General features: G+C 45.7%; 1 protein-coding gene across 1 annotated transcript in view; it reads right to left on the reverse strand.

Moving 5' to 3' along the window:
- LOC124552331 (extensin-like) overlaps positions 1–25945 on the reverse strand; it is a 93418-nt gene that overhangs the window by 14333 nt on the left and 53140 nt on the right. Inside the window, exons 2-3 of the mRNA XM_047126602.1 lie at positions 17582–17757; positions 6921–7414 (exon numbers count right to left, since the gene is read on the reverse strand). Coding sequence (XP_046982558.1) covers positions 6928–7414; positions 17582–17757 — 663 coding nt within the window. The 3' untranslated portion in view covers positions 6921–6927. The remainder of the gene's footprint in view (positions 1–6920; positions 7415–17581; positions 17758–25945) is intronic.

Raw genomic sequence — 25945 nt, forward strand, 5'->3', positions numbered from 1 at the left:
GTTCATATTGGATTCTCTTTTGTTTCAAACTCCAAGAAGAAGTTAAGGTACACTTTCGATTGTTACCTTGTAGGGGATGGACGTAATTTTTGGTGTGTGCTGAAAGGCAGCCATCTTGTTAGTATTTATGGTTTGTGCGACGAGCAGAGCAAATATTATTCTCTTGTGAATAAAAAATAGTGAATTTATCTACGTTTTACGAGAATTATTTAAAGCGACGTAACATTGTATTCCTTTGTTTCCACCGTCTTCGTGAAGGAAACCGATGCCGACTTAGGAAGATACACACGGTCAACAAAGAGAAGAACATCGATGGCGACTACTGAATTAATATTGTGGCAGAAGGACTAATTCTACGTTTAAGGTGAGAACTCTGATTAAATCAGCAATGACGTAGAATTCAAAAATGTTATTAATCGGAACTGTAAATTACATTACAGCCAAATTTCATGCAGCACTGAATTTGTCCGAATTCAAGCCGGTCAATACAGTTCATAAAAAAGCCCTTCAAAAATTCTAAAGTTCCATATCCATAGCTTTTCTCTTTTCAAAAAAATCAATAAATTTAATTTTTTTATTTATTTCGCCACACAATCCAGGATACAGTTTTGTTGACCTGTTATCTCATCTTGCTATCCTGGACATTGCTCGAGCTACATGGGGTGTGTGAGAAAAATAATGAGACTGTCAACAGTGCGAGTGGTCTGGCTACGCTGTGTTGTTCTACTTGTATAGACCGGTGTGTTCATTCCTTCCAGATGCTCAGTCCGAGTTTCAACTCCGAACAGTAATCACGCGATTTTTGAGAGCGCCGTAAGTGAAATAGTGTTTTTGTTGTGTGTTACTAAAATGAGCGGAATTGGGATCAACGTTATGCCGTAAATTTTTGTGTTAAACTTGGGGAGTCCGTGGGTGTGACCTTTGAACAGTTGCAACAGACCTATGGGGAACATTCGATATCAAGGGCACAAGTTTTCGGTATCACAAATCATATTTGGAAGGCCCAGAACACGTTGAAGATGAACTTCGCTAAGGGAGATCTTCAATTTGAAAAACCGAAGAAAACCTCCAACATGTGCGTGCTCTTATGAGATCAGACTGACGTTTAACAATAAGAATAATGGGTGACCCGATAAACACTTTCACCGTGCATCAAATTTTGATGGACGTTTTGCACATGCGAAAGGTTTGCCCGAAAATTGTGCGGAAAAACCTCGCAACTGATCAGAAGGGCAACGGAAGAAACACATGCGTTGATCATCTTACGAGGATTGACAAGGATCGTGAATGGTTCGGTTGTGTGAGTACAGGCGATGAATCCTGGATTTTTAGGTACGATCCTGCGACAAAGTGAGGAGTGGCTCACTGAGACATCTCCTCGACAGAAAAAAGCTTGAATGAGCAAATCAAAGATCAAAACAATACTGATCTCCTTTTTCGACAGTAGGGGTGTCGTGCATAAAGAATTTGTTTATCCAGGACATACTGTCAACGGAGTGTTTTACATCTACATCTACAACTACATGGATACTCTGCAAATCACATTTAAGTGACTGAAAGAGGGTTCATCGAACCACCTTCACAATTCTCTATTACTCCAATCTCGTATAGCGCGCGGGAAGAATGAACACCTATATCTTTCCGTACGAGCTCTGATTTCCCTTATTTTATCTTGGTGATCGTTCCTCCCTATCTAAGTCGATGTCAACAAAATATTTTCCATTCAGAGGAGAAAGTTGGTGATTGGAATTTCGTGAGAAGATTCCGTCGCAACGAAAAACGCTTTTCTTTTAATGATGCCCATCCTCTATCATTTCTGTGACACTCTCTCCCATATTTCGCGATAATACAAAACGTGCTGCCTTTCTTCGAACTTTTTCGATGTACTCCGTCAGTCCTATCTGGTAAGGGTCCCACACCGCGCAACAATATTCTGTTTTACAAATGTATCTTTGAAGAGCTCAGGGAAAGGATGCATCGACTGAGACTAGACATTGCAGACAAATGGGTGCTGCATCATGACAGCGCCCCCTGTCACACGGTCACTTCCATCACGGAATGTTCGATACCAGTTTCACTCATTCTTTGGTATCGTAAAGTTCAGTTTACCAATGACGAGCCGCGCGGGATTAGCCGCGCGGGATTAGCCGCGCGGTCTCAGGCGCTGCAGTCATGGACTGTCCGGCTGGTCCCGGCGGAGGTTCGAGTCCTCCCTCGGGCATGGGTGTGTGTGTTTGTGCTTTGGCTAATTTAGGTTAAGTAGTGTGTAAGCTTAGGGACTGATGACCTTAGCAGTTAAGTCCCATAAAATGCTTTTTTATTTCAGTCTCTGATCACAATATGAATTCTTTAGACGATGACCGGTTTCAGTCTGTAATGACCATCCTCAGATCTTTTTTACACCATGTCCTAAAGTGATACGGCCATAATGGCATCATCAAGTCCCATAAGATTTCACACACATTTGAACGTTTTTTTTTTTTCTAAACCAATGATGATACTCACTTTGTATACATATATATTTTATCGTGAGGTTTGTGTAATGTTGGCCTACTGGATTTAGGAGTAATTTTTTGTTTGGGTCTGTATATTAAGGTAGGAATGCCGATTATTTTGGTAGTCGCCACTGAAAACCCTCTAATTCCCGTCAGTGTCCCGTTAATTTCATTTTCTCCTTCAAATTAATTTAATTACATGCTGTCTTATGGAATTGTTTTGGTCTGCTTAATTATTGAATCTGTCACATCATGAACGCCATCCCATATACGTCATAAATGCGAAAGTTTGTGTGTGAGCATGTTTGTCACTCCTTCATGCTGAAACGGCTGGACGGACTTCGAAGAAATTTAGAATGGAATTGTCTTATACTCTGAATTAACACACAGGCTGCGTTTAAAAATGTGTAATAATATTTATTGATTTGATGAATATAACGCGAAATGTGCAACAATAATTACTCTTAGATAAAGCTATTTACGTTTCCACTTCTGAACCGTATCGTAGTTGTCAAAATGCTTTTACTGTTTAATATGTGCTAAATAATACGATTCAACGTAATGAATGCGATGCTTATACAATCGTCGAAGTGTTTAATGCCGACTTCCATACAGACATGCTTCCTTTTAGCCGCTGAGCCTGAGGCGCGGGTATACTTCTGATACGATGGAAGGCTCACGTCGACGGTGTCATTTAAATGGTGTACAATAGGGAGACGTCGTGCCTTTATATGTAGGAGGACGTGGTAGGCTTTTAGTGAGGCTGGTTTCGATTGTGATATGCAAGCAAATCCGCTGCCAACAGGCACACACGTGAGGGCAGATGACGTTGCAGGCACAAATATTAGAAGATTTGAGCTGCACCGAACTAGAAATTGCTTACTGTCTTCTTCGTCGAGTTAAGATGTTTGTTACTCCTTCACGCTGAAGCAGGTGGACGGATTTAGATGTACTTTGGAATAGAGATAGCCTATACGCTGAATCAACGCATAGGCCCTTTTATCCCCAAAAGGAAATCACTGCTCCCATGTGATGGTCTATGTGACTGCTGTTCACGTGGGATGCATAACGTGACTAAAAAGTCATCCATGAAAGAAAAATGTCAAATGAATACATTACGTTTAGCGTATAAATTAGTTTTTTACTGTTTTAATAAATGAAATTAGTACGTACATAAATGTAGAACAGCAGGAAGATTATCGACCACTATAAATGAGACTAAAGGACAAACGTTAACAGTAGTAGGTATTCATCTGAGCACACCATGTTTTTCGCAGACAGAATCACGTTGGCTGCTCACGTGTATCGAGAGCCCGAAATCTCTACATATAGGCAGAGAACAGGAAGTCTCGGACCACAGATGTGTTGCGGTAGGTTCTAGCTCTTCGTACACACCAAGACAATTTTTTTTTTTTTGTTTCTTCTCTACCGACATGTCGCAACAGCCGTGAAATTATTTACTCCGTTTCCTGGTACGTTTTGTACTTCGCTACTGGGTCGCGTAAATATTTTTTCTTCACACAAACGCCGGCCGCGGTGCTCTAGCGGTTCTGGCGCTGCAGTCCGGAACCGCGGGACTGCTACGGTCGCAGGTTCGAATCCTGCCTCGGGCATGGGTGTGTGTGCTGTCCTTAGGTTAGTTAGGTTTAAGTAGTTCTAAGTTCTAGGGGACTTATGACCTAAGATGTTGAGTCCTATAGTGCTCAAAGCCATTTGAACCATTTTTTGTCTTCACACAAACGAGTGAGTTCTGGACGGCGACATGTTTTCTGTCAGTTTCTCCCAATATCCCAAGGTATCGTGTGTGTGTGTGTGTGTGTGTGTGTGTGTGTGTGTGTGTGTGTGTTTTCTGATGTCACGCGGTATGCTGGGCCGCAAGTGGGTCGCACCTCCGTACCTCGAGAGAACTTTTGTGATGGCGCATACGCGTAGATAGTGAGTTTCGGCGTTAATATTTCTTCATGAACAACAGTTTAACCACCGGTAACACGGCGGAGCGCAGCTAGTAATGGACACGGTTTTCCATCTTCTTAATGACGTCACAGGTCAAAGCTGATGCCTGTTACCTCATGTTTCAGTACTACCAACACAATGTACAGAGTGGCAGCCAGTCAAGGAATATTTGAGGAAATTGGTGTAAAAAAATTTATTACAAAGTCCCAGTGACACCTATACTTCTCCCAGAGCAACTTTTGCTGTGCCTACGTGACACAAGTTGGCTCTCTTTCAGAACCAAGGCAGTTCTGTCCACTTAAAGCTGCTGACAAGAGACCCCTTGAGCCTTCTGCTGAAACTGCTATTGAATTCACGCCATCGGTTTTAGCCAATAGCCGGCCGGTTTGGCCGTGCGGTTCTAGGCACTGGAAACGCGTGACCGCTCCGGTCGCAGGTTCGAATCCTGCCTCGGGCATGGATGTGTGTGATGTCCTTAGGTTAGTTAGGTGTAAGTAGTTCTAAGTTCTAGAGGACTGATGACCTCAGATGTTAAGTCCCATAGTGCTCAGAGCCATTTGAACCATTTTTAGCCAATAGCATGCGTGGAATACAGGTCACGTGTGTGGGTGCTGCAGCGTTCTGCAGAGCATAACACAGTTGCCTCTCTCTCTCTCTCTCTTGTGAGCCAGAGTTCCATCAGAACAGACGTCTTTCCTGGGAGGCAGAGCCACCGGCTGTGCGTTCCATGACTGGCCACCGACATCAATTAACATGAACCGCCTCCCACTTCACTTAATTGTTCGACCTCTTAGACTGGGCCATACTTCCGACCCTAGCCGCGCCCCTTGTATACCGTACACTGAAAAACAGGGCAAGTCAAAAGTCCTTGGACACCTTCACAAGTTGGAAGATTGAAAGGAAAATTGAAATGTGATGATGGGAACATAGGTTTGATGTGGGGCCGCAACTTTTGGAGTGAATGTCATCCATGGCCGCCATCTTGAAATCCGCCATTTTGGATTCAAGTGCCCGCATCTCGTGGTCGTGCGGTAGCGTTCTCGCTTCCCACGCTCGGGTTCCCGGGTTCGATTCCCGGCGGGGTCAGGGATTTTCTCTGCCTCGTGATGGCTGGGGGTTGTGTGATGTCCTTAGGTTAGTTAGGTTTAAGTAGTTCTAAGTTCTAGGGGACTGATGACCATAGATGTTAAGTCCCATAGTGCTCAGAGCCATTTGAACCATTTTGGATTCAAGTCATTTCCTTTCAAAGGGAAGGGGGGTGTATGACACATCAGATAACACTCGCTTGAGCTCTGAAATTTAGTGGTGTAATTTGTTTTTGTCTATCTTGTACAGTTTAGAGGTTATTAATGTTCAAAGTTGGGAAATTACCGTCATACCGTTTTAGATCAGCTGGAACAAAGAGAGACACATGTCGGTATCAAGGTATCTTTGAACATTAATAACTTCTAAACTGTACAAGATAGACAAAAACAAATTACACCACTCACTTCCAGAGCACAAGCGAGTGTTATTTGATGTGTCATAGACCCCCCCCCCCCCCCTCCCCTTAAAAAAATAACTTGAATCCAAAATGGCGACCATGAATGACATTCACTCCAAAAGTTGCGGCCCCACGTCAAACTTACGTTCCCATCATCACATTTCAATTTTCCCTTTAATCTTCCAAGAACTTTTGGCTCGCCCTGTATATTTACTGTAGCTAATTTCCTGTTCTGTCACTTAACGGCAGCCCCGGATGCCCACTCACAAGTCCTGACCGCTCGACCTCCTGTACATTATCGTCGCAAGCCAGATGTGACAACCTTCCTCCCCCTTCCCTGTGCCCATGCTGGCCGCAGTGGCCGAGCGGTTCTAGGCGCTTCAGTCTGGAACCGCGCGACCGCTACGGCCGCAGGTTCGAATCCTGCCTTGAACATGGATGTGTGTGATGTTCTTCGGTTAGTTAGGTTTAAGTAGTTCTAGGGGACTGATGACATTAGATGTTCAATGCTCAGAGCCTTTTGAACCATTTGACCCTCTGACCACATACAACAAACAAAAGAAAAAGCAAAGTGCGGCTGTGGAACGTCTATTTCCAAAACACGTGGAGCACAGTAGTGGGGCTAAGACTGCGCCCTGTGGCACTCCTGAGAGGTTGGGTTGGGTTGTTTGGTGGAGGAGACCAGACAGTGAGGTCATCGGTCTCATCGGATTAGGGAATGATGGGGAAGGAAGTCGGGCGTGCCGTTTCAAAGGAGCCATCCCGGCATTTGCCTGGAGTGATTTAGGGAAATCACGGAAAACCTAAATCAGGATGACCGGACGCGGGATTGAACCGTCGTCCTCCCGAATGCGAGTCCAGTGTGCTAAACACTGCGCCACCTCGGTCGGTCACGCTCGAGGGGACGAGCGTTTATGCAGCTGTCACCAGACACTGAGGCGTGTAACGCACTGTGGCATTTAGAGCAGGCGGATGCAGCCTCGACTTACCTCGCTCTCATCTGGGAACTCCATACGCTGGGGGTGGGCCGTATGACGAGGGAGGCGGCCCGTAAGACGACGGCGGTGGCGCATACGTTGTCGGAGGCGGACCGTAAGACAAATGGGGTGGTCCGTAAGACGAAGGGGGTGGTCCGTAAGACGATGGAGGCGGCCCGTGCGTCACTGGTGGTGGGCCGTAGGATGCCGGGGGCGGGCCATACGCCGGTGGAGGTGGAGGAGGCTCCGTGAACACCTCTTCGTGCGGTGGAGGCCCGTACGACGACTCCGGTGGCGGTGGCGGTGCATAAGGCGCCTCCGGGGGAGGCGGAGGTTCAGTCTCCGGAGGTAATGTCTCTGGCGGCGAAGTCGTCGTCGTCGTCGTCGTTGGGGGCGGCCCGTACGACGGAGGCGGCCCGTAGACAGGGGGTGGGCCGTAAGCCGGGGGTGGGCCGTAGACCGGGGGCGGCGGTCGGTAGACCGGCTTCGGAGGGTAGTATATCGTCCTGTGTGACAGACGGAAGCACTCGTATATACAGCATCCTGTGTTTCGATACACAGCTATGACCACCCTCAAGTTTACTACAGTACTGGCCATTAAAATTGCTACACCAAGAAGAAATGCAGATGATAAACGGGTATTCATTGGACAAATATATTATACTAGAACTCACATGTGATTACATTTTCACGCAATTTGGGCGCACAGATCCTGAGAAATCAGTACCCAGAATAACCACCTCTGGCCGTAATAACGGCCTTGATACGCCTGGGCATTGAGTCAAACAGAGACTGGAAGGCGTGCACAGGTACAGCTGCCCATGCAGCTTCAACACGATACCACAGTTCATCAAGAGTAGTGACTGGCGTATTATGACGAGCCAGTTGCTCGGCCACCGTTGACCAGACGTTTTCAATTGGTGAGAGATCTGGAGAATGTGCTGGCCAGGGCAGCAGTCGAACATTTTCTGTATCCAGAAAGGCCGTACAGGACCTGCAACATGCGGTCGTGCATTATCCTGCTGAAATGTAGGGTTTCCGAGGGATCGAATGAAGGGTAGAGCCACGGGTCGTAACACATATGAAATGTAACGTCCACTGTTCAAAGTGCCGTCAAAGCGAACAAGAGGTGACGTAGACGTGTAACCAATGGCACCCCATACCATCACGCCGGGTGGTACGCCAGTATGGCGATGACGAATACACGCTTCCAATGTCCGTTCACCGCGATGTCGCCATACTCGGATGCGACCATCATGATGCTGTAAACATAACCTGGATTCATCCGAAAAAATGACGTTTTGCCATTCGTGCACCCAGGTTCGTCGTTGAGTACACCATCGCAGGCGTGCGAACTGTTCGTGCACGTAGTTGTTGTCTTGCAAAGGTCCCCATGTGTTGACTCAGGGATCGAGGCGTGGCTGCACGATCCGTTACATGCGCCATGCGGATAAGATGCCTGTCATCTCGACTGCTAGTGATGCGAGGCCCTTGGGATCCAGCAGGGCGTTCCGTATTACCCTCCTGAACCCACCGATTCCATATCAGCAATGTCGCGATACGATAAACCGCAATGGCGATATGCTACATCTGACCTTTATCAAAGTCGGAAACGTGATGGTAAGCTTTTCTCCTCCGTACACGAGGCATCACAACAATGTTTCACCAGGCAACGTCGGTCAACTTTTTGTGTTTGAGAAATCGGTTGGAAACTTTCCTCATATCAGCACGTGGTAGGAGTCGCCACCGGCGCCTACCTCGTGTGGATGCCCTGAAAAGCTAATCATTTGCATATCACAGCATCTTGTTCCTGTTGGTTAAATTTCGGGTCTGTAGCTCGTCATCTTCGTGGTGTAGCAATTTTAAGGGCCAGTAGTGTATTTGTGTCCGTATGTGATTTCAAGTATGTTTTGGAAAAGGATTCTGCCGTGAGAAAACAAAATTTTGGTTGTTCTCCAACCATCTGGAAAAATGCTCCAGTGGCGGCACGCTGTATTTCCATGAAAATCTTTAAAGTCGTTGCACTAGGATACAATATGCACCTACATGGAACATGCAATAAACGAGTGCAAAGGATACTGTATAGGTATTAGAATATATCGAGGCAAAATATAGATGCTCAGGTTTGCTGATAACATAGCTGCGATAGCTCCAGATGAAAGAAATCGCCAAAGAACCTTACAAGTTAAGGACTTAGCATTGAGGTACAAGCATAAAACGGAAATTAATTCGAAAACGAAATATTCGTGTCCTCCAAGGAATGAGAGGAAGTCAACTTTAAAATCAGAGAAAATAGAGATAAAAGAAACTAGGCGCCATACAGATATTTAGGAAATAAGGCTACTGGAGACGGAAGCGGCAAAGAAGACATAAAAAAAGACTTAAAATAAATGTTGAAAATAATAAAAATAGTGATGGAATTTTCTTGAGCTTCCAGCGGCACTGAATGGTTCAAAATCCACGAGTTTTCGGTCGAGGATTCCTTGGTCATTGTCAAGTGGTGACTGTCTTTTGATTGCCGTTGCTGTCCCTATACAGGGTGAGTCACTAACTACTGCCACCTAGAATAGCTCCGACAATGTGATAGGAGCTGAAAAGTTCGTGGGACAAATCTTGCATGGGACAATGGGACCCATAATATGATGTTCGTTGTTTGTTGCATCGTGGGGTTGCGTCAGAGATATAAAGGTCAACTTTGTTTTTTTAAATGGGATGCTATAGTTTGGTAATTATTTTCTGATAGCGGCTATCGAGACGAATCCAGTGATGTGTAACAGTAAGGTCTTTATAGGTCAACGAAGGTCATAAAGGTGGTATGAACGTCCATTTACAGAAGGTGTTCGAAGTGATGACCGTTGGTATCAATGCAGTGCTGCGATCTTCTTGTCATGGATTGAGTGGTATTCCATAGCACATCGGCATTTATCGAAGCACATGCTCTGACAATCCTCCCTCACATATCTTCAGGAGTAGTTGGAACGTCTTTGTAAACAATGTCTTTTACGAATCCCCGCAGGAAAAAATCCAGATGCGTCAAGTCTGGCGAGCGAGTCGTCCACGACACATCTCCTCCGCTTCCAGTCCAACGATTGTGGAATTGTCTCTGCAACTCTTTTCTAGGCATCAGCGAGAAATGTGCCGGACACCCATCGTGTTGATACCACATTCTGTTCCTTGTTCCTAAAGGTAATTCTTCCAATAACAGACCTAATGTTTCTTGAGGAATCTGGTGTACTACCTACCATGAAGATTTCCTTCGATGAAACAGGGGCTTACAATTCTATCCTCCAGAATCCCACACCATACGTTCACCGACCACGGTTTTTGGTGTGCAACTTGCTGCAGCCAACATGGATTTTCAGTTGCCCAATAATGCATGTTATGCAAATTAACATTTCCATGGTTCTTGAATGTAGCCTCGTCAGTAAATAAAATCAAATTAATAAATGCGTCATTCCTCTACATCTGAAGTTGAGCCCATCGGCAGATTTCAATGCGACGCATACAACCGTACCAGTTAATTCTTGCTGGAGACCGATGTGGTAAGGATGATATTTATGACGATGCAGAACAGGAATAACACTACTCTGGCTGATGCCAGATTCCCTTGCTATTTGACGCGAATTAACACAAGGATCTCGAATCACAGTGGCAAGAGTACCATTTCTGTTTCCTCGTTAGTTATTATCATACACATATATTAATGTACGACGTGTACGGTACGTTGAGGATATCTTTCACCGTATAAGTCTATAACTCTCACTGAATTTCGTTGGCATTCTCCGTAAATGAGAAGCATATCGACTTGTTCTTCGAAGTAATACATTATTCAGATTCACTTGATTCGACGATACTAGTTTTGTGTTAGCAGAAGAGCCAACACCGTGTTACGAGTGGAGGCCGAAGTGCACGCGTTTTAGCTCACGCAGGCTGCCGTGAGGAGGGAAGAACTATACTGACGTGAGGTCTGGAACATGACAAGGAGTGAGAATTCAGAAAGCGGACATAATTAGTTTAATACTTAACTTTAATCCATTAATGATGAACGTCACTCTTGACGGTACATGATTCACAATATTATCTGTTCAGAATAGTAACTGAATATGGCGCCTTGCTAGGTCGTAGCAAGTGACGTAGCTGAAGGCTACGCTAACTATCGTCTCGGCAAATGAGAGCGTATGTAGCCAGTGAACCATCGCTAGCAAAGTCGGCTGTACAACTGGGGCGAGTGCTAGGGAGTCTCTCTAGACTAGACCTGCCGTGTGGCGGCCCTCGGTCTGCTATCACTGACAGTGGCGACACGCGGGTCCGACGTATACTAACGGACCGCGGCCGATTTAAAGGCTACCACCTAGCAAGCGTGGTGTTTGGCGGTGACACCACAACTAACCTTACCGTTCCTTTTAGTGTTGTATTGCGAAACCGTCGAATGTGGTTTACATATCAATGGCACGTTAGATGGATACGCCGTATTCGGAGAATATTTACTATTTGCAGGACTCGATATGCGAAAGAGAATTGTCAGAGCATGTGCTTCGATAAGTGCCGAAGTGATAAGGAATACCACTCAATCCATGATAAGAAGATTGCAGCACTGTGTTGATACCAATGGTCATCACTTCGAACACCTTCTGTAAATGGACCTTCTTGACCTTCGTTGAGCTTCAGAGGCCATACTGTTACACATCACTGGATTCGTCTTGATAGCCGCTATCAGAAAATAAGTACCAAACTATAGCATCCCATTTCAGAAAACAAAATTGACCTTCATATCTCTGACGCGACCCCACCTATCAACAAACATCATGTTATGGCTCCCGCTGTCCCATGCAACACCTATCCCACGAACTTTTCAGCTCTTATCATACGGAGTTATTCTAGTTGGCAATAGTGTCTCACCCTGTATAGCCGATACAACCGCGCCACCTTCGGTGACGTCACTGATGCTTGCTCTAGTGCCGTATAAGGCCTGTTTTCGTTTCGCACCCACTTCAACCTTCTGATGGCCAGGTCCGAACCCTTGCTTAACGGCAGGTCGCCGCTTTTATTGAGAATGTTGTCACAATTTTTTATCTAGACTGCTTCCTTTATTACCTTATCCCAGAAACTATTAGTCCATATAACAATACATGGGAATGGAAGAGGAGGTAGACGAAGATGAAATGGGAGATGTGATACTGCGTGAAGAGTTTGACAGAGCACTGAAAGACCTAAGTCGAAACAAGGCTGCGGGAGTAGACAACATTCCATTAGAGCTACTGACAGCCTTGGGAGAGCCAGTCCTGACAAATCTCTTCCATCTGGTGAGCAAGATGTATGAGACAGGCGAAATACTCTCAGACTTCTAGAAGATTATAATAATTCCAATCCCAAAGAAAGCAGGTGTTGACAGATGTGAAAATTACCGAACTATCAGTTTAATAAGTCACGGATGCAAAATACTAACGCGAATTATTTACAGACGAATGGAAAAAATGGTAGAAGCCGACCTTGGGGAATATCAGTTTGGATTCTGTAGAAATGTTGGAACACGTGAGGCAATACTGACCCTATGACTTATTTTAGAAGAAAGATTCAGGAAAGGCAAACCTACGTTTCTAGCATTTGTAGACTTAGAGAAAGCTTTTGACAATGTTGACTTGAATACTCCCTTTTAAATTCTGAAGGTGGCAGGGGTAAAACACAGGGAGCGAAAGGCTATTTACAATTTGTACAGAAACCAGATGGCAGTTATAAGAGTCGAGGGACATGAAAGGGAAGCAGTGGTTGGGAAGGGAGTGAGACAGGGTTATAGCCTTTCCCCGACGCTATTAAATCTGTATATTGAGCAAGCAGTAAAGGAAACAAATGAAAAGTTCGGAGTAGGTATTAAAATCCATGGAGAAGAAATAAAAGCTTTGAGGTTCGCCGATGACATTGTAATTCTGTCAGAGACAGCAAAGGACTTGGAAGAGCAGTTGAATGGAATGGATATGGTCTTGAAAGGAGGATATAAGATGAACTCAGCAAAAGCAAAACGAGGATAATGGAATGTAGTCGAATTAAGTCAGGTGATGCTGAGGGAATTAGATTAGGAAATGAGACACTTAAAGTAGTAAAGGAGTTTTGCTGTTTGGGGAGCAAAATAACTGACGATGCTCGAAGTAGAGAGGATATAAAATGTAGACTGGCAACGGCAACGAAAGCGTTTCTGAAGAAGAGAAATTTGTTAACATCGAGTATAGATTTAAGTGTCAGGAAGTCGTTTCTGAAAGTATTTATATGGAGCGTAGCCATGTATGGAAGTGAAACATGGACGATAACTAGTTTGGACAAGAAGAGAATAGAGGCTTTCGAAATGTTGTGCTACAGAAGAATGCTGAAGATTAGATGGGTAGATCATGTAACTAATGAGGAGGTATTGAATAGGATTGGGGAGAAGAGAAGTTTGTGGCACAACTTGACTAGAAGAAGGGATCGGTTGGTAGGACATGTTTTGAGGCATCAAGGGATCACAAATTTAGCATTGGAGGGCAGCGTGGAGGGTAAAAATCGTAGAGGGAGACCGAGAGATGAATACAGCAAGCAGATTCAGAAGGATGTAGGCTGCAGTATGTACTGGGAGATGAAGAAGCTTGCACAGGATAGAGTAACATGGAGAGCTGCATCAAACCAGTCTCAGGACTGAAGACCAGAACAACAACAAACAACAGATGTCTCTTCGGATTCAGTACGATGTCTTATAGAGCATACTCTGATACCGCAGATTTCTCAAGGTACCAAAGGCGAAATCATCTGCCAGACACTTAAGTGTGATTTGCGGAGTATCCATGTACATGTAGATGTAGAGGTAGGTGTAGATCTAACGCGTTCTACGCAGCTTTGTTCAATAGCGGGCATACGCACAGTCTGTCCGATATGAAACTGTCAACACCCGCATGGTATTTTCTATGCTCCTGGCTTCTGTGGCCTACATCGCCTTTCACAGATCTCATGAGCTGTCGAATTTTTGTTGGATCCGTGAAGAGCGAATCAATTTTATGCCTCTTTGGGGGCCGGTTAGTGTTTCCTGTTACTGAGCCACAGAATGGCTAAGAGAGGAAATATTTTGAAGTATCTGAGGTATGGTGCTCGAGACACGTTCTACATCTACATCTTCATGACTACTGTGCCTGATCCCTTGTAGAGAGCTCATCGAACCGAGGTAATTCATGATGTTCGAACACAGTATATGTTCCACAAATCAACTGCAAATCGACGTTAGTCATTTCGGCCTGTAATTCAGTGGATTACTCTTATTCACTTACTTGGGCACTGGTGCGTGCGGCTGTACAATCGCACCAAAAAGTATTGGCACACGTGTGTATTTATCGTTGCTGGTTACAAACGCTGCACGTTCCGGTACACAGTATATGTACGTGCTACCTCACATACCAAACGTTACAATTCTGCCCACAGTGCCTACCATTAACAAAGAAATGCAGTGTTAAGGGCAAACATGCATCTCCCCTGCACACAAAAAGTATTGGCACTGTGGTGTCACCGCCAGACACCACACTTGCTAGGTGGTAGCCTTTAAATCAACCGCGGTCCGGTAATATACGTCGGACCCGCGTGTCGCCACTGTCAGTAACTGCAGACCGAGCGCCACCACACGGCAGGTCTAGAGAGACGTCCTGGCACTCGCCCCAGTTGTACAGCCTACTTTGCCAGAGACGGATCACTGACAAATACGCTCTCATTAGCCGAGACGATAGTTAGCATAGCCTTCAGCTACGTCATTTGCTACGACCTAGCAAGGTGCCATTATCCTTTGCTATATATATATATATATTGTGATGCCTGTACCGTCAGACCAATGTTCACCAATTATGGATTAAAGCTAAGTATTACAGCAACTGCGTCCATTTTCTAAGTTCTCATTTCCTTGTAATGTTCCAGACCTCACGCCAGTCTGCGTGTAATTAAACGCGTGCATTTCGGCCTCCTCTAGCAACACAGCAGGCACAGAGCGTGGCTTCTCGGTATATTGCTGGGTTTTCAGGTACCGGAAAGCCATCTGCTGACGCAATAGACACTGCGTGTTGTTGGCGACCCAGTCGCTAGTTTGTTGCTATATTGCGTGATAGCGGTCAGTATGGGGCCGAAGAAGAAGTACCATTCAGTGGCGTTGCGTGAGAGAGTGGTATTGCTCCATTCACAAGGGAGAAGCTATCGACAAATCGGAGCAGAGGTTTCTGTTAGCTACACCACGCTACGAGCCATCATTCATAAATATAAAGAGGCGAACAACAGTGAATAAGTGTCGTCCTGGACGTCCAAAACCGAGAGCGTCGCCGTATCATCACATTTGCTCGGAAGGAACCTGCTATAAGTGCAGCAACCATTGCTGAGGTTGTTCAGACAGTCCTCCGACAAGAGGTAAGTGTTCAAACTATTCGAAATGTGTTGAATGAGGCTGACATACATGCACGTTCTCCCAGGAAAAAGCCATATATATCGGAAATTAACCGGCAGAAACGCCTGCAGTTTGTCAAGGACTACATCAGCGAGCCGATGGAGTTTTGGAACACTGTGATATTTAGCGACGAATCGAAGTTCAATGTGTTCGGATTTGATGCAAGAAAGAAAGTTTGGCGCAAGCCGAATACGCACCTCGACGTCAAACACATGCATCCCACAGTCAAACACGGTGGACGGTATCATGGTCTGGGGCTGTATGGCGGCGTCCGGCGTTGGAAACCTAGCTATAAACCACGGTACAATGGGTCATATGAGATACATCGACGTGTTGCGAGGTAATTTACACGCTAGTGCGCAGACATTGGGCCTTACTGAGGTGTTTCATTTCCAGCAAAACAACGACCCAAAACATACCGCCATGAAAACCCGGGTGTGGTTACTGTACAATGCCCCATGAAGGGTTCTAACACCACGACAGAGACCTGATTTGAACCCCATTGAGAACCTGTGAGCTGATCTTGACACACAAGTCAGAAAAAGGCGTCCGTCCGGTAAAAACGACTTGGAGAAAGTGCTCCTGGAGGAATGGTCTAAAATTGCCCTGATACCGCCCAGAATTTAATACAAAGCATTCCTAGGCGTTTACGTGCTGTTACAGATGCTAAAGGCATGCACACCAGCTATTAGAAGGTGAATATCAATGAAGAGAACGAACACACTGTCCGATTCATAAGCGTGTGCCAATACTTTTTGGATGCAGAAGAGCGATGTTTATTTTCATAACACTGTATGTTACTTTACGGACAGGTGATTTGGACATATTTGTAACCTATGTAATGTAGGGTGGCACATGTTTGGGTTCTGTTCTGAAATATGCGTTTCGTTTAACCTATAACCACTAACATGTGACTGTGCCAATACTTTTTGGTGCAACTGCATATGATTGCTAAGTAAGTAGGTATTATATCAGCGCCGGCCGAAGTGGCCGAGCGGTTCTACGCGCTACAGTCTGGAACCGCCCGACCTCTACAGTCGCAGGTTCGAAACCTGCCTTAGGCATGGATGTGTGTGATGTCCTTAGGTTAGTTAGGTTTAAGTAGTTCTACGTTCTAGGGGACTGATGACCTCAGAAGTTAAGTCCCATAGTGGTCAGTGCCATTTGAACAAATTATTGTACCAGCATACCCTGAAAGGAATCGAACTGATATACACTCACGACCAGAAGCGTTGCCTTAAGTCATTTAAACTGTTTCGCTACATCGAGGATATCTATTTCCAAATTACTCACGTTGGCACCAGCTCTTGATTCGAATTCTGCAATATTTACTTCGTCTTCGTTCGTCAAGGAATTTCGGATAACAGCATTTAGTAATTCAGCTTTAGTAGCAATGTCATCAATAACATTACCATTGCTATTGCACAGTGAAGATATGTCTTGCTGCTTGCGTACTTTACATACGACCAGAATCTCCTTGGGTTTTCTGCCAGATTGCGAGGCCCAATTTAGTTGTGGTCAATATTAAAAGCATCTCGCATAAGATCGCACTAAATTTCGAAGTTTCTGTATAACTTGGCCAATCTTTTATGCGTTCTTTTAAATTTGGCACGCTTTCTCCGTTGCTTCTGCAAAAGGGGTCTGAACTGTTTTGTGTATCGTGGGAGACCAGTACAGTCTCTAATTAGTTTATATACTCTATATCTCTCAATTACAACTGACACTATTTCTTTGAATCTGAACCACATCTGGTGTACGTTTATACAGCCAAACTGGAAGGAATGGAGTTTGTCTCTTAGGAAGGCGTCAAATAAATTTTATCTGCTTTCTAAAATAGATATATTTAAATACAAATCGCACAGATAGAGCCCCCGAGTAAGAAGTGCTGGAAGCAATTGGCTAAGGTCGTTTAAGAGCTAACAGAGAGAAGAAGAAACGAGTAGAGCACATTACCAGTTCCTTACATATATCTTCGAAAGAACGTTACGAGGAATGATAGCTCGAGAAAGAACGTGACTGGTGTTTTCAAAACAAGCTATACATAATGCAGAAACGAAGAGGTTACAGGGTTGTACAAAAATATGGAATAACCGCGATAAATGTGTGCTTGGCATCTACATCTACATCTACATCCATATTCCGGAAACCACCTGACGGTGTGTGGCGGAGGGTACGTCTATCGGTTCTCCCTTCTATTCGAGTCTCGTGTTGTGGCGCATGTAAAGCAGTTTCTCACCTGGCGGGGTAGGCGGGGTAGACGTGTATCTTGGCAATGTGGACTGCAGGTTTCTGGAAGATCTTGCCGGTGAACTGGCGTAGCAGGTAGGCCTTGGCATGCAGCAGCGACGCGATCCCAGGAATCAGCCACCCGGAGCTCAGCGGCACCAGCGCCGCCAGCAGCAGCAGCGTCCACTGAAACACGAGCGTGCAAACTATACTCCTGATGATGAAATAGGCGGCCGAAACGCCAGCCCCAAAATATCTCTGTGACACAGTAGCAATGACGCTAGCTCAGGTGGCAGCCATCCCGAGCAAAGTTACAACAGCAACAGTGGCGTCCCCTCAAAGTGAAGTGCCCAAACTGTGACCCTGATGATGGGCCACAGGGGAGAAATACCAGCAAAAAGAGTGAAGCCCCCTGCAAGGTAGGAGAAAACGAAATTAAACTTCACACATTGAGAAGATTCTTGGTGTTCTTTCAGTGACTGCAAACCCCACTCAAATTTGGAAAGAACATGGCAGTAAGGCGTTGCACCCATTCTGACCTGGATGCATGCACTGATTCGGTTGGGAAGGGCGTCATAAGGCCGTTGTATCCTCTCGTGAGGCGAGCAGCCCCAGAACTATCGTAAGTGATCCTCGATATAGTTGGTACAGGCACAAGCTGGTCGCACATTGGGGACCTTGTTGGCCAGAAGAGGATCTCATAATCGTGCTGACGCTTCATAGAGATACGTGTATGCATGGGTGGATACAGTCCTGTTGAAAAATGGGACCATGATACCGTCACTTAAGAGGTAACGCTTGAATACCCGTGATGTAACCATTTCCCTATCTGAGTTCCCACAGCCACTACCAACCGTGACCTGAAGTCACACTCGATGGCTTCCCACACTATGATGAGAAGCGTAACACCAATGTTCCTCTCTAAGGCACTGGAAGGATGGCATCTCTCCCAAGCTTGCTGCCATACACGCTGAGGATGTAGTGCAGTGCCATAATTCGCCACAGGGCACTATGCGACGTCACTGATTAGCAGTTCACGCTTCCATATCACAGCACCAAGCCGTACAAAGTGTGGCGTAGGGTTAAAGGCAGCCTACGCCTGCACAGGAATTCCCTACTAAGGCTGCTGCTAGTCTGTGATCGATGGTGCAGTATGACACAGAATAACCCACAAATCAGGATATTGCACAATTCGACCAGTTGGCCACATAGCGCCCCACAATGAGATCCTTTCAAAACACTGTCAGGTGCTGATGATTGTGTCTCACATGAGTAAGCACCATTTCCGCATTCTTCATAGCGATCTACATCTGCATCCATACTCCGCAAGCCACCTGACGGTGTGTGGCAGAGGGTACCTTGTGTACCTCTATCGGTTCTCCCTTCAATTCCAGTCTTGTATTGTTCGTGGAAAGAAAGATTGTCGGTATGCCTCTGTGTGGGCTCTAATCTCTCTGATTTTATCCTCATGGTCTCTTCGCGAGATATACGTCGGAGGGAGCAATATACTGCTCGACTCCTCGGTGAAGATATGTTCACGGAACTTCAACAAAAGCCTGTACCGATCTACTGAGCGTCTCTCTTACAGAGTCTCCCACTGGAGTTTATCTATCATCTCCATAACGCTTTCGCGATTACTAAATGATCCTGTAACGAAGCGCACTGCTCTCTGTTGGATCTTCTCCATCTCGTCTATCAACCCAATCTGCTATGGATCCCACACCGGTGAGCAGTATTCAAGCAGTGGGCGAACAAGTGCACTGTAACCTACTTCCTTTGTTTTCGGACTGCATTTCCTTAGGATTCTTCCAATGAATCTGTCTGGCATCTACTTTGCCAACGATTAATTTTATATAGTCATCCAACATCTATCGCTGTTCACGCCCATAGTATACCCTACCAGGCCTCGTAACAACACTAAACACGAACAACACTAGTGCACTCTGTAGGTTCTCCTATCACTTTGTCAGGCAGTGTATATGAGACAGGTAGAACGATGCCAGGCCATACAGCAGTCACCCGGAGCGCAGTTGAGCCGGCGCCATAACCGACAGCTCCACGAAACACGATTGTGGAAACTGTACTGCTGATGGTGAGCTGTTAGAGCGAAACACCAACTCCAGAAATATGAGGTGCATTCAAGTTCTAAGGCCTCCGATTTTTTTTTCTAATTAACTGCTCACCCGAAATCGATGAAACTGGCGTTTCTTCTCGACGTAATCACCCTGCTGACGTACACATTTTTCACAACGCTGACGCCATGATTCCATGGCAGCGGCGAAGGCTTCTTTAGGAGTCTGTTTTGATCACTGGAAAATCGCTGAGGCAATAGCAGCATGGCTGGTGAATGTGCGGCCACGGAGAGTGTCTTTCATTGTTGGAAAAAGCCAAAAGTCACTAGGAGCCAGGTCAGGTGAGTAGGGAGCATGAGGAATCACTTCAAAGTTGTTATCATGAAGAAACTGTTGCGTAACGTTAGCTCGATGTGCGAGTGCATTGTCTTGGTGAAACAGCACACGCGCAGCCCTTCCCGGACGTTTTTGTTCCAGTGCAGGAAGGAATTTGTTCTTCAAAACATTTTCGTAGATTGCACCTGTTACCGTAGTGCCCTTTGGAACGCAATGGGTAAGGATTACGCCCTCGCTGTCCCAGAACATGGACACCATCATTTTTTCAGCACTGGCGGTTACCCGAAATTTTTTTGGTGGCGGTGAATCTGTGTGCTTACATTGAGCTGACTGGCGCTTTGTTTCTGGATTGAAAAATGGCATCTATGTCTCATCCATTGTCACAACCGACGAAAAGAAAGTCCCATTCATGCTGTCATTGCGCGTCAACATTGCTTGGCAACATGCCACACGGGCAGCCGTGTGGTCGTCCGTCAGCATTTGTGGCACCCACCTGGATGACACTTTTCGCATTTTCAGGTCGTCATGCAGGTTTGTGTGCACAGAACCCACAGAAATGCCAACTCTGGAGGAGATCTGTTCAACAGTCATTCGGTGATCCCCCAAAACAATTCTCTCCATTTTCTCGATCGTGTCGTCAGACCGGCTTGTGCGAGCCCGAGGTTGTTTCGGTTTGTTGTCACACGATGTTCTGCCTTCATTAAACTGTCGCACCCATGAACGCACTTTCGACACATCCATAACTCCATCACCACATGTCTCCTTCAACTGTCGATGAATTTCAATTGGTTTCACACCACGCAAATTCAGAAAAAGAATGATTGCACGCTGTTCAAGTAAGGAAAACGTCGCCATTTTAAGTATTTAAAACAGTTCTCATTCTTGCCGCTGGCGGTAAAATTCCATCTGCCGTAGGGTGCTGCCATCTCTAGGACGTATTGACAATGAACGCGGCCTCATTTTAAAACAATGCGCATGTTTCTATCTCTTTCCAGTCCGGAGAAAAAAAATCGGAGGCCTTAGAACTTGAATGCACCTCGTATGAGCGAAGCAGAAAACGTTCACACATGTGGGTGGTGCAATTCATGTGTCTGAACAGTACTGTTAGACTGCTATGGGGAAGTGTAGGAGATGTACAAGTGGCATTCAATAAGTAATGCAACATACTTTTTTTTAAAGCAGGTTGGTTTTATTTTGGCTAAAAAACCGTGTTTTTAAACATAATCTCCATTCAGTGCGATAGTCGTACACCACTTTACTGGGAGGGCCTGTATGCCCACATAGTACCACCCTACTGGGTGACGTCGGAACGAACGTCTTGCTGCATCAATAACCTTCCCATCACCCACACACTGCTTCCCGAGGAATGCATCCTCCAGTGAGCCAAACAGATGGAAATCGGAAAGTGCGGGATCTGGGCTGTAGGGTGGATGAGGAAGAACTGTCCGATGAAGTTCAGTGAGCTCCTCTCGGGTGCGCAGACTTGTGCGTTGTTCGTTTGTATTTTTGAGTCGTCGAACACCCAAAACTCGCTTCTTCCATTTTCTGAGGGCAACACAATACACTTCCGAGTTGATCGTTGCACCACGAGGAGGGATATCAAACAGAATAACCGCTTCAGGACCCCAGAAAACTGTTACCATAAGTTTACCAGCTGTGGGTGCGGCTTTGAACTTTTTTTTCGGAGGATGGGTGGTGTGGCGCCGCTACATGGAACGCCGTTTTGTTTCTACAAAAAATGGTTCAAATGGCTCTGAGCACTATGGGACTTAACTGCTGAGGTCATCAGTCCCCTAGAACTAGAACTACTTAAACCTAACTAACCTAAGGACATCACACACTTCCATGCCTGAAGCAGGATTCGAACCTGCGACCGTAGCGGCTGTGCGGCTCCAGACTTTTGTTTCTACACTACTGGCCATTAAAATTGCAACACCACGAAGATGACGTGCTACAGACGCGAAATTTAACCGACAAGAAGACGATGCTGTGATATGCAAATGATTAGCTTTTCAGAGCATTCGCACAAGGTTGGCGCCGATGGTGACACCTACAACGTCCTGACACCAGAAAGTTTCCAACCGATTTCTCACACACAAACAGTAGTTGACCGGCATTGCCTGGCCAAACGTTGTTGTGATGCCTAGTGAGAGGAGGAGAAAGGCGTACCATCACGTTTGATAGAGGTCGGATTATAGCCTATCGTGATTGCGGTGTATCGTATCGCGACATTGCTGTTCGCATTGGTCGAGATCGAATGGCTGTTAGCAGAAAATGGAATCGGCGGTTTCAGGAGGGTAATACGGAACGCCGTGCTGAATCCCAACGGCCTCGTATCACTAGCAGTCGAGATGACAGGCGTTTTATCCGGATGGCTGTAACGGATCGTGCAGCCACGTCTCGAGCCCTGAGTCAACAGATGGCGACGTTTGCTAGACAACAACCATCTGCACGAACAGTTCGACGACGTTTGCAGCAGCATGGACTATCAGCTCGGAGACTGTGGCTGCAGTTACCCTTAACGCTGCAACACAGACAGGAGCGCCTGCGATGGTGTACTCAACGACGATCCTGGGTCCATGAAAGACAAAACGTCATTTTTTCGGATGAATCCAGGTTCTGTTTACAGCATCATGATGGTCGCATCCGTGTTTGGCGACAACGCGGTGAAGGCACATTGGAAGCGTGTATTCGTCATCGCCATACCGGCGTATCACCCAGCGTGATGGGATGGGGTGCCATTGGTTACACGTCCCTGTCACCTCTTGTTCGCATTGACGGCACTTTGAACAGTGGACGTTACATTTTAGATGTGCTACAACCCGTTGGCTGTAACCTCCATTCGATCCCTGCGAAACCCTACATTTCAGAAGGATAATGCACGACCACATGTTGCAGGTCCTACATCGGCCTTTCTGGATACAGAAAATGTTCGACTGCTGCCCTGGCCAGCACATTCTCCAGATCTCTCACCAATTGAAAACGTCTGGTCAATGGTGGCCGAGCAACTGGCCCGTCACAACACGCCAGTCACTACTCTTGATGAACTGTCGTATCGTGTTAAAGCTGCATGGGCAGCTGTCCTGTATACGACATCGAAGCTCTGTCTGACTCAATGTCCAGACGTATCAAGGTCGTTATTACGGCCAGAGGTGGTTGTTCTGCGTACTGATTTCTCAGGATCTATGCACCCAAATTGCGTGAAAATGTAATCAAGTGTCAGTTCTAGTATAATATATTTGTCCAATGAATACCCGTTTATCATCTGCATTTCTTCTTGGTGTAGCAGTTTTAATGGGTAGTAGTGTAGTTCAGTGTTTTGAAGCCATGTTTCATCGCCTGTGACGAAGTTCGACAATAAAATCTCACGATGAGCCTCGTACCGCGCAAGTAATCCAGCACGAGTGGTCCTTCGTTGCCGTTTATGGTCTTTGCTAAGGCGCGAACAACCCAGCCGGCACACACGTTTGAGTACGCCAACTGGTGGACGTGTGTGCACTGCCTACAGAGACAACCAGTTGAGCAGCGAGGTGTTTGATAGTGATCCGTCGATCACGTCGCAAGAGAGTGTCCGCACGTTCCATCGTTGCAGGAGTCACGGCTGTGTGCGACCGACCGGCACGCGGGAGATTGGACACGTTTGCGCGACCTTTTTGGATGATCAGGGCCGCCTCGCCCAACCACTCACCGTGCTTCTTTCACGTCTCCGCAGATATTCTGCAAGCGACTATGAATATGTGCGGTGGCCTGTGGCGAAAATAGAGGCACGCATATAGGCGGATACCTCTTCCTCAACATGTGCGTGCCAGTGGATTCCATTCACACCTGTTGTTCACACTGGGCGCCTTTACTCCGTGTGGGGCAAGCTACAGTCGCACGGCGACTAGTCGTAACAATAATATTATCTTGGAACTCTTCCATTTGGTCCGTGTTTGCATAGAAAAACAGTAAATGACCTTGTGGATGACATCGGAAGTTCACTGAGGCTTTTTGCGGATGATGCTGTGGTACATCGAGAGGTAGTAACAATGGAAAATTGTACTCAAATGCAGGAGGATCTGCAGTGAATTGACACATGGTGCAGGGAATGGCAATTGAATCTCAATGCAGACAAGTGTAATGTGCTGCGTATACATAGAAAGAAAGATCCCTTATCATTTAGCTACAATATAGCAGGTCAGCAAGTGGAAGCAGTTAATACCATAAATTATCTGGGAGTAGGCATTAGGAGTGATTTAAAATGGAATGATCATATAAAGTTGATCGTCGGTAAAGCAGATGCCAGACTGAGATTCATTGGAAGAATAATAAGGAAATGCAATCCGAAAACAAAGGAAGTAGGTTACGGTGCGCTTCTTCGCCCACTGCTCAGCAGTGTGGGATCCGTACCAGATAGGGTTGATAGAAGAGATAGAGAAGATCCAACGGAGAGCAGCGCGCTTCGTTACAGGATAATTTAGTAATCGCGAAAGCGTTACGGAGATGATAGATAAACTCTAGTGGAAGACTCTGCAGGAGAGACGCTCAGTAGCTCGGTACGGGCTTTTGTTGAAGTTTCGAGAACATATCTTCACCGAGGAGTCAAGCAGTATATTGTTCCCTCCTACGTATATCTCGCGAAGAGACCATGAGGATAAAATCAAAGAGATTAGAGCCCACACAGAGGCATACCGACAACCCTTCTTTCCAAGAACAATGCAAGACTGGAAAAGAAGGGTGAACCGACAGAGGTACTCAAGGTACCCTGCGCCAGACACCGTCAGGTGGCTTGCGGAGTATGGATGTAGATGCTGATGTAGATGTAGATGCAATATCAGACATGGAGTCCGCCATGATGCAAAACACCTTGTTATTCGTTTATTTCTTTAGTATCCCAAACTAGTTTCGGCGACAAATATCACCATCATCAGTGAGGTTTTTTAATTTAAAACATGCAGAAAATGGTATGGTTGTACAAACACAGGAAAACATTATTACATTTTTACAAATCGTCTTTTGAAATATAGTTTTATATTGATACTTTCATACTACCTTATTTATTGTGTGTTACAGCATGTTTCAAGCAATTATTGGCGCTGATTGTGACATATTTTCTGTGCTCTTTTTTTCTGTTGCCGTCTTTTTACTTAGGGAACATCATGTCATCTGCAACCATGTGAGCGGCTGTTAGTAAACAAATACTAAAAGGTGAACTTCGTATGTCAGCAGTATGTACTTGGGGTTGTAGTAGTGTTGTGGAAACCAGTAATTTTGGTGTGTATTGAGCTGTTGCTTAGCTGTTCGTGTACTCACGTTCGTTGGATGGTATGTGGCTGTTTTTTACACAGAAAAACAAAACTTATGTTTCTGATCCGGAATATTACGCCATCTTGCTGTTCGCGTGTGTCGCGAGAGGCGTATCGCATGTGGCGAGAAAGGCTATGAAAAACTGTAGCGCGAATTACGACGACTTCTGTTCATTATTTATCTACATCTACATGACTACTCTGCAATTCACATTTAAGTGCTTGGCAGAGGGTTCATCGAACCACAATCATACTATCTCTCCACCATTCCACTTCCGAACAGCGCGCGGGAAAAACGAACACCTAAACCTTTCTGTTCGAGCTCTGATTTCTCTTATTCTATTTTGATGATCATTCCCACCTATGTAGGATGGCCTCAACAAAATATTTTCGCATTCGGAAGAGAAAGTTGGTGACTGAAATTTCGTAAATAGATCTCGCCGCGACGAAAAACGTCTTTGCTTTAATGACTTCCATCCCAACTCGCGTATCATATCTGCCACACTCTCTCCCCTATCACGTGATAATACAAAACGAACTGCCCGTTTTTGCACCCTTTCGACGTCCTCCGTCAATCCCACCTGGTAAGGATCCCACACTGCGCAGCAATATTCTAACAGAGGACGAACGAGAGTAGTGTAAGCTGTCTCTTTAGTGTACTTGTTGCATCTTCTAACTGTC

Source organism: Schistocerca americana, chromosome 10, assembly GCF_021461395.2.
Source record: "Schistocerca americana isolate TAMUIC-IGC-003095 chromosome 10, iqSchAmer2.1, whole genome shotgun sequence".
NCBI lineage: Eukaryota > Metazoa > Arthropoda > Insecta > Orthoptera > Acrididae > Schistocerca > Schistocerca americana.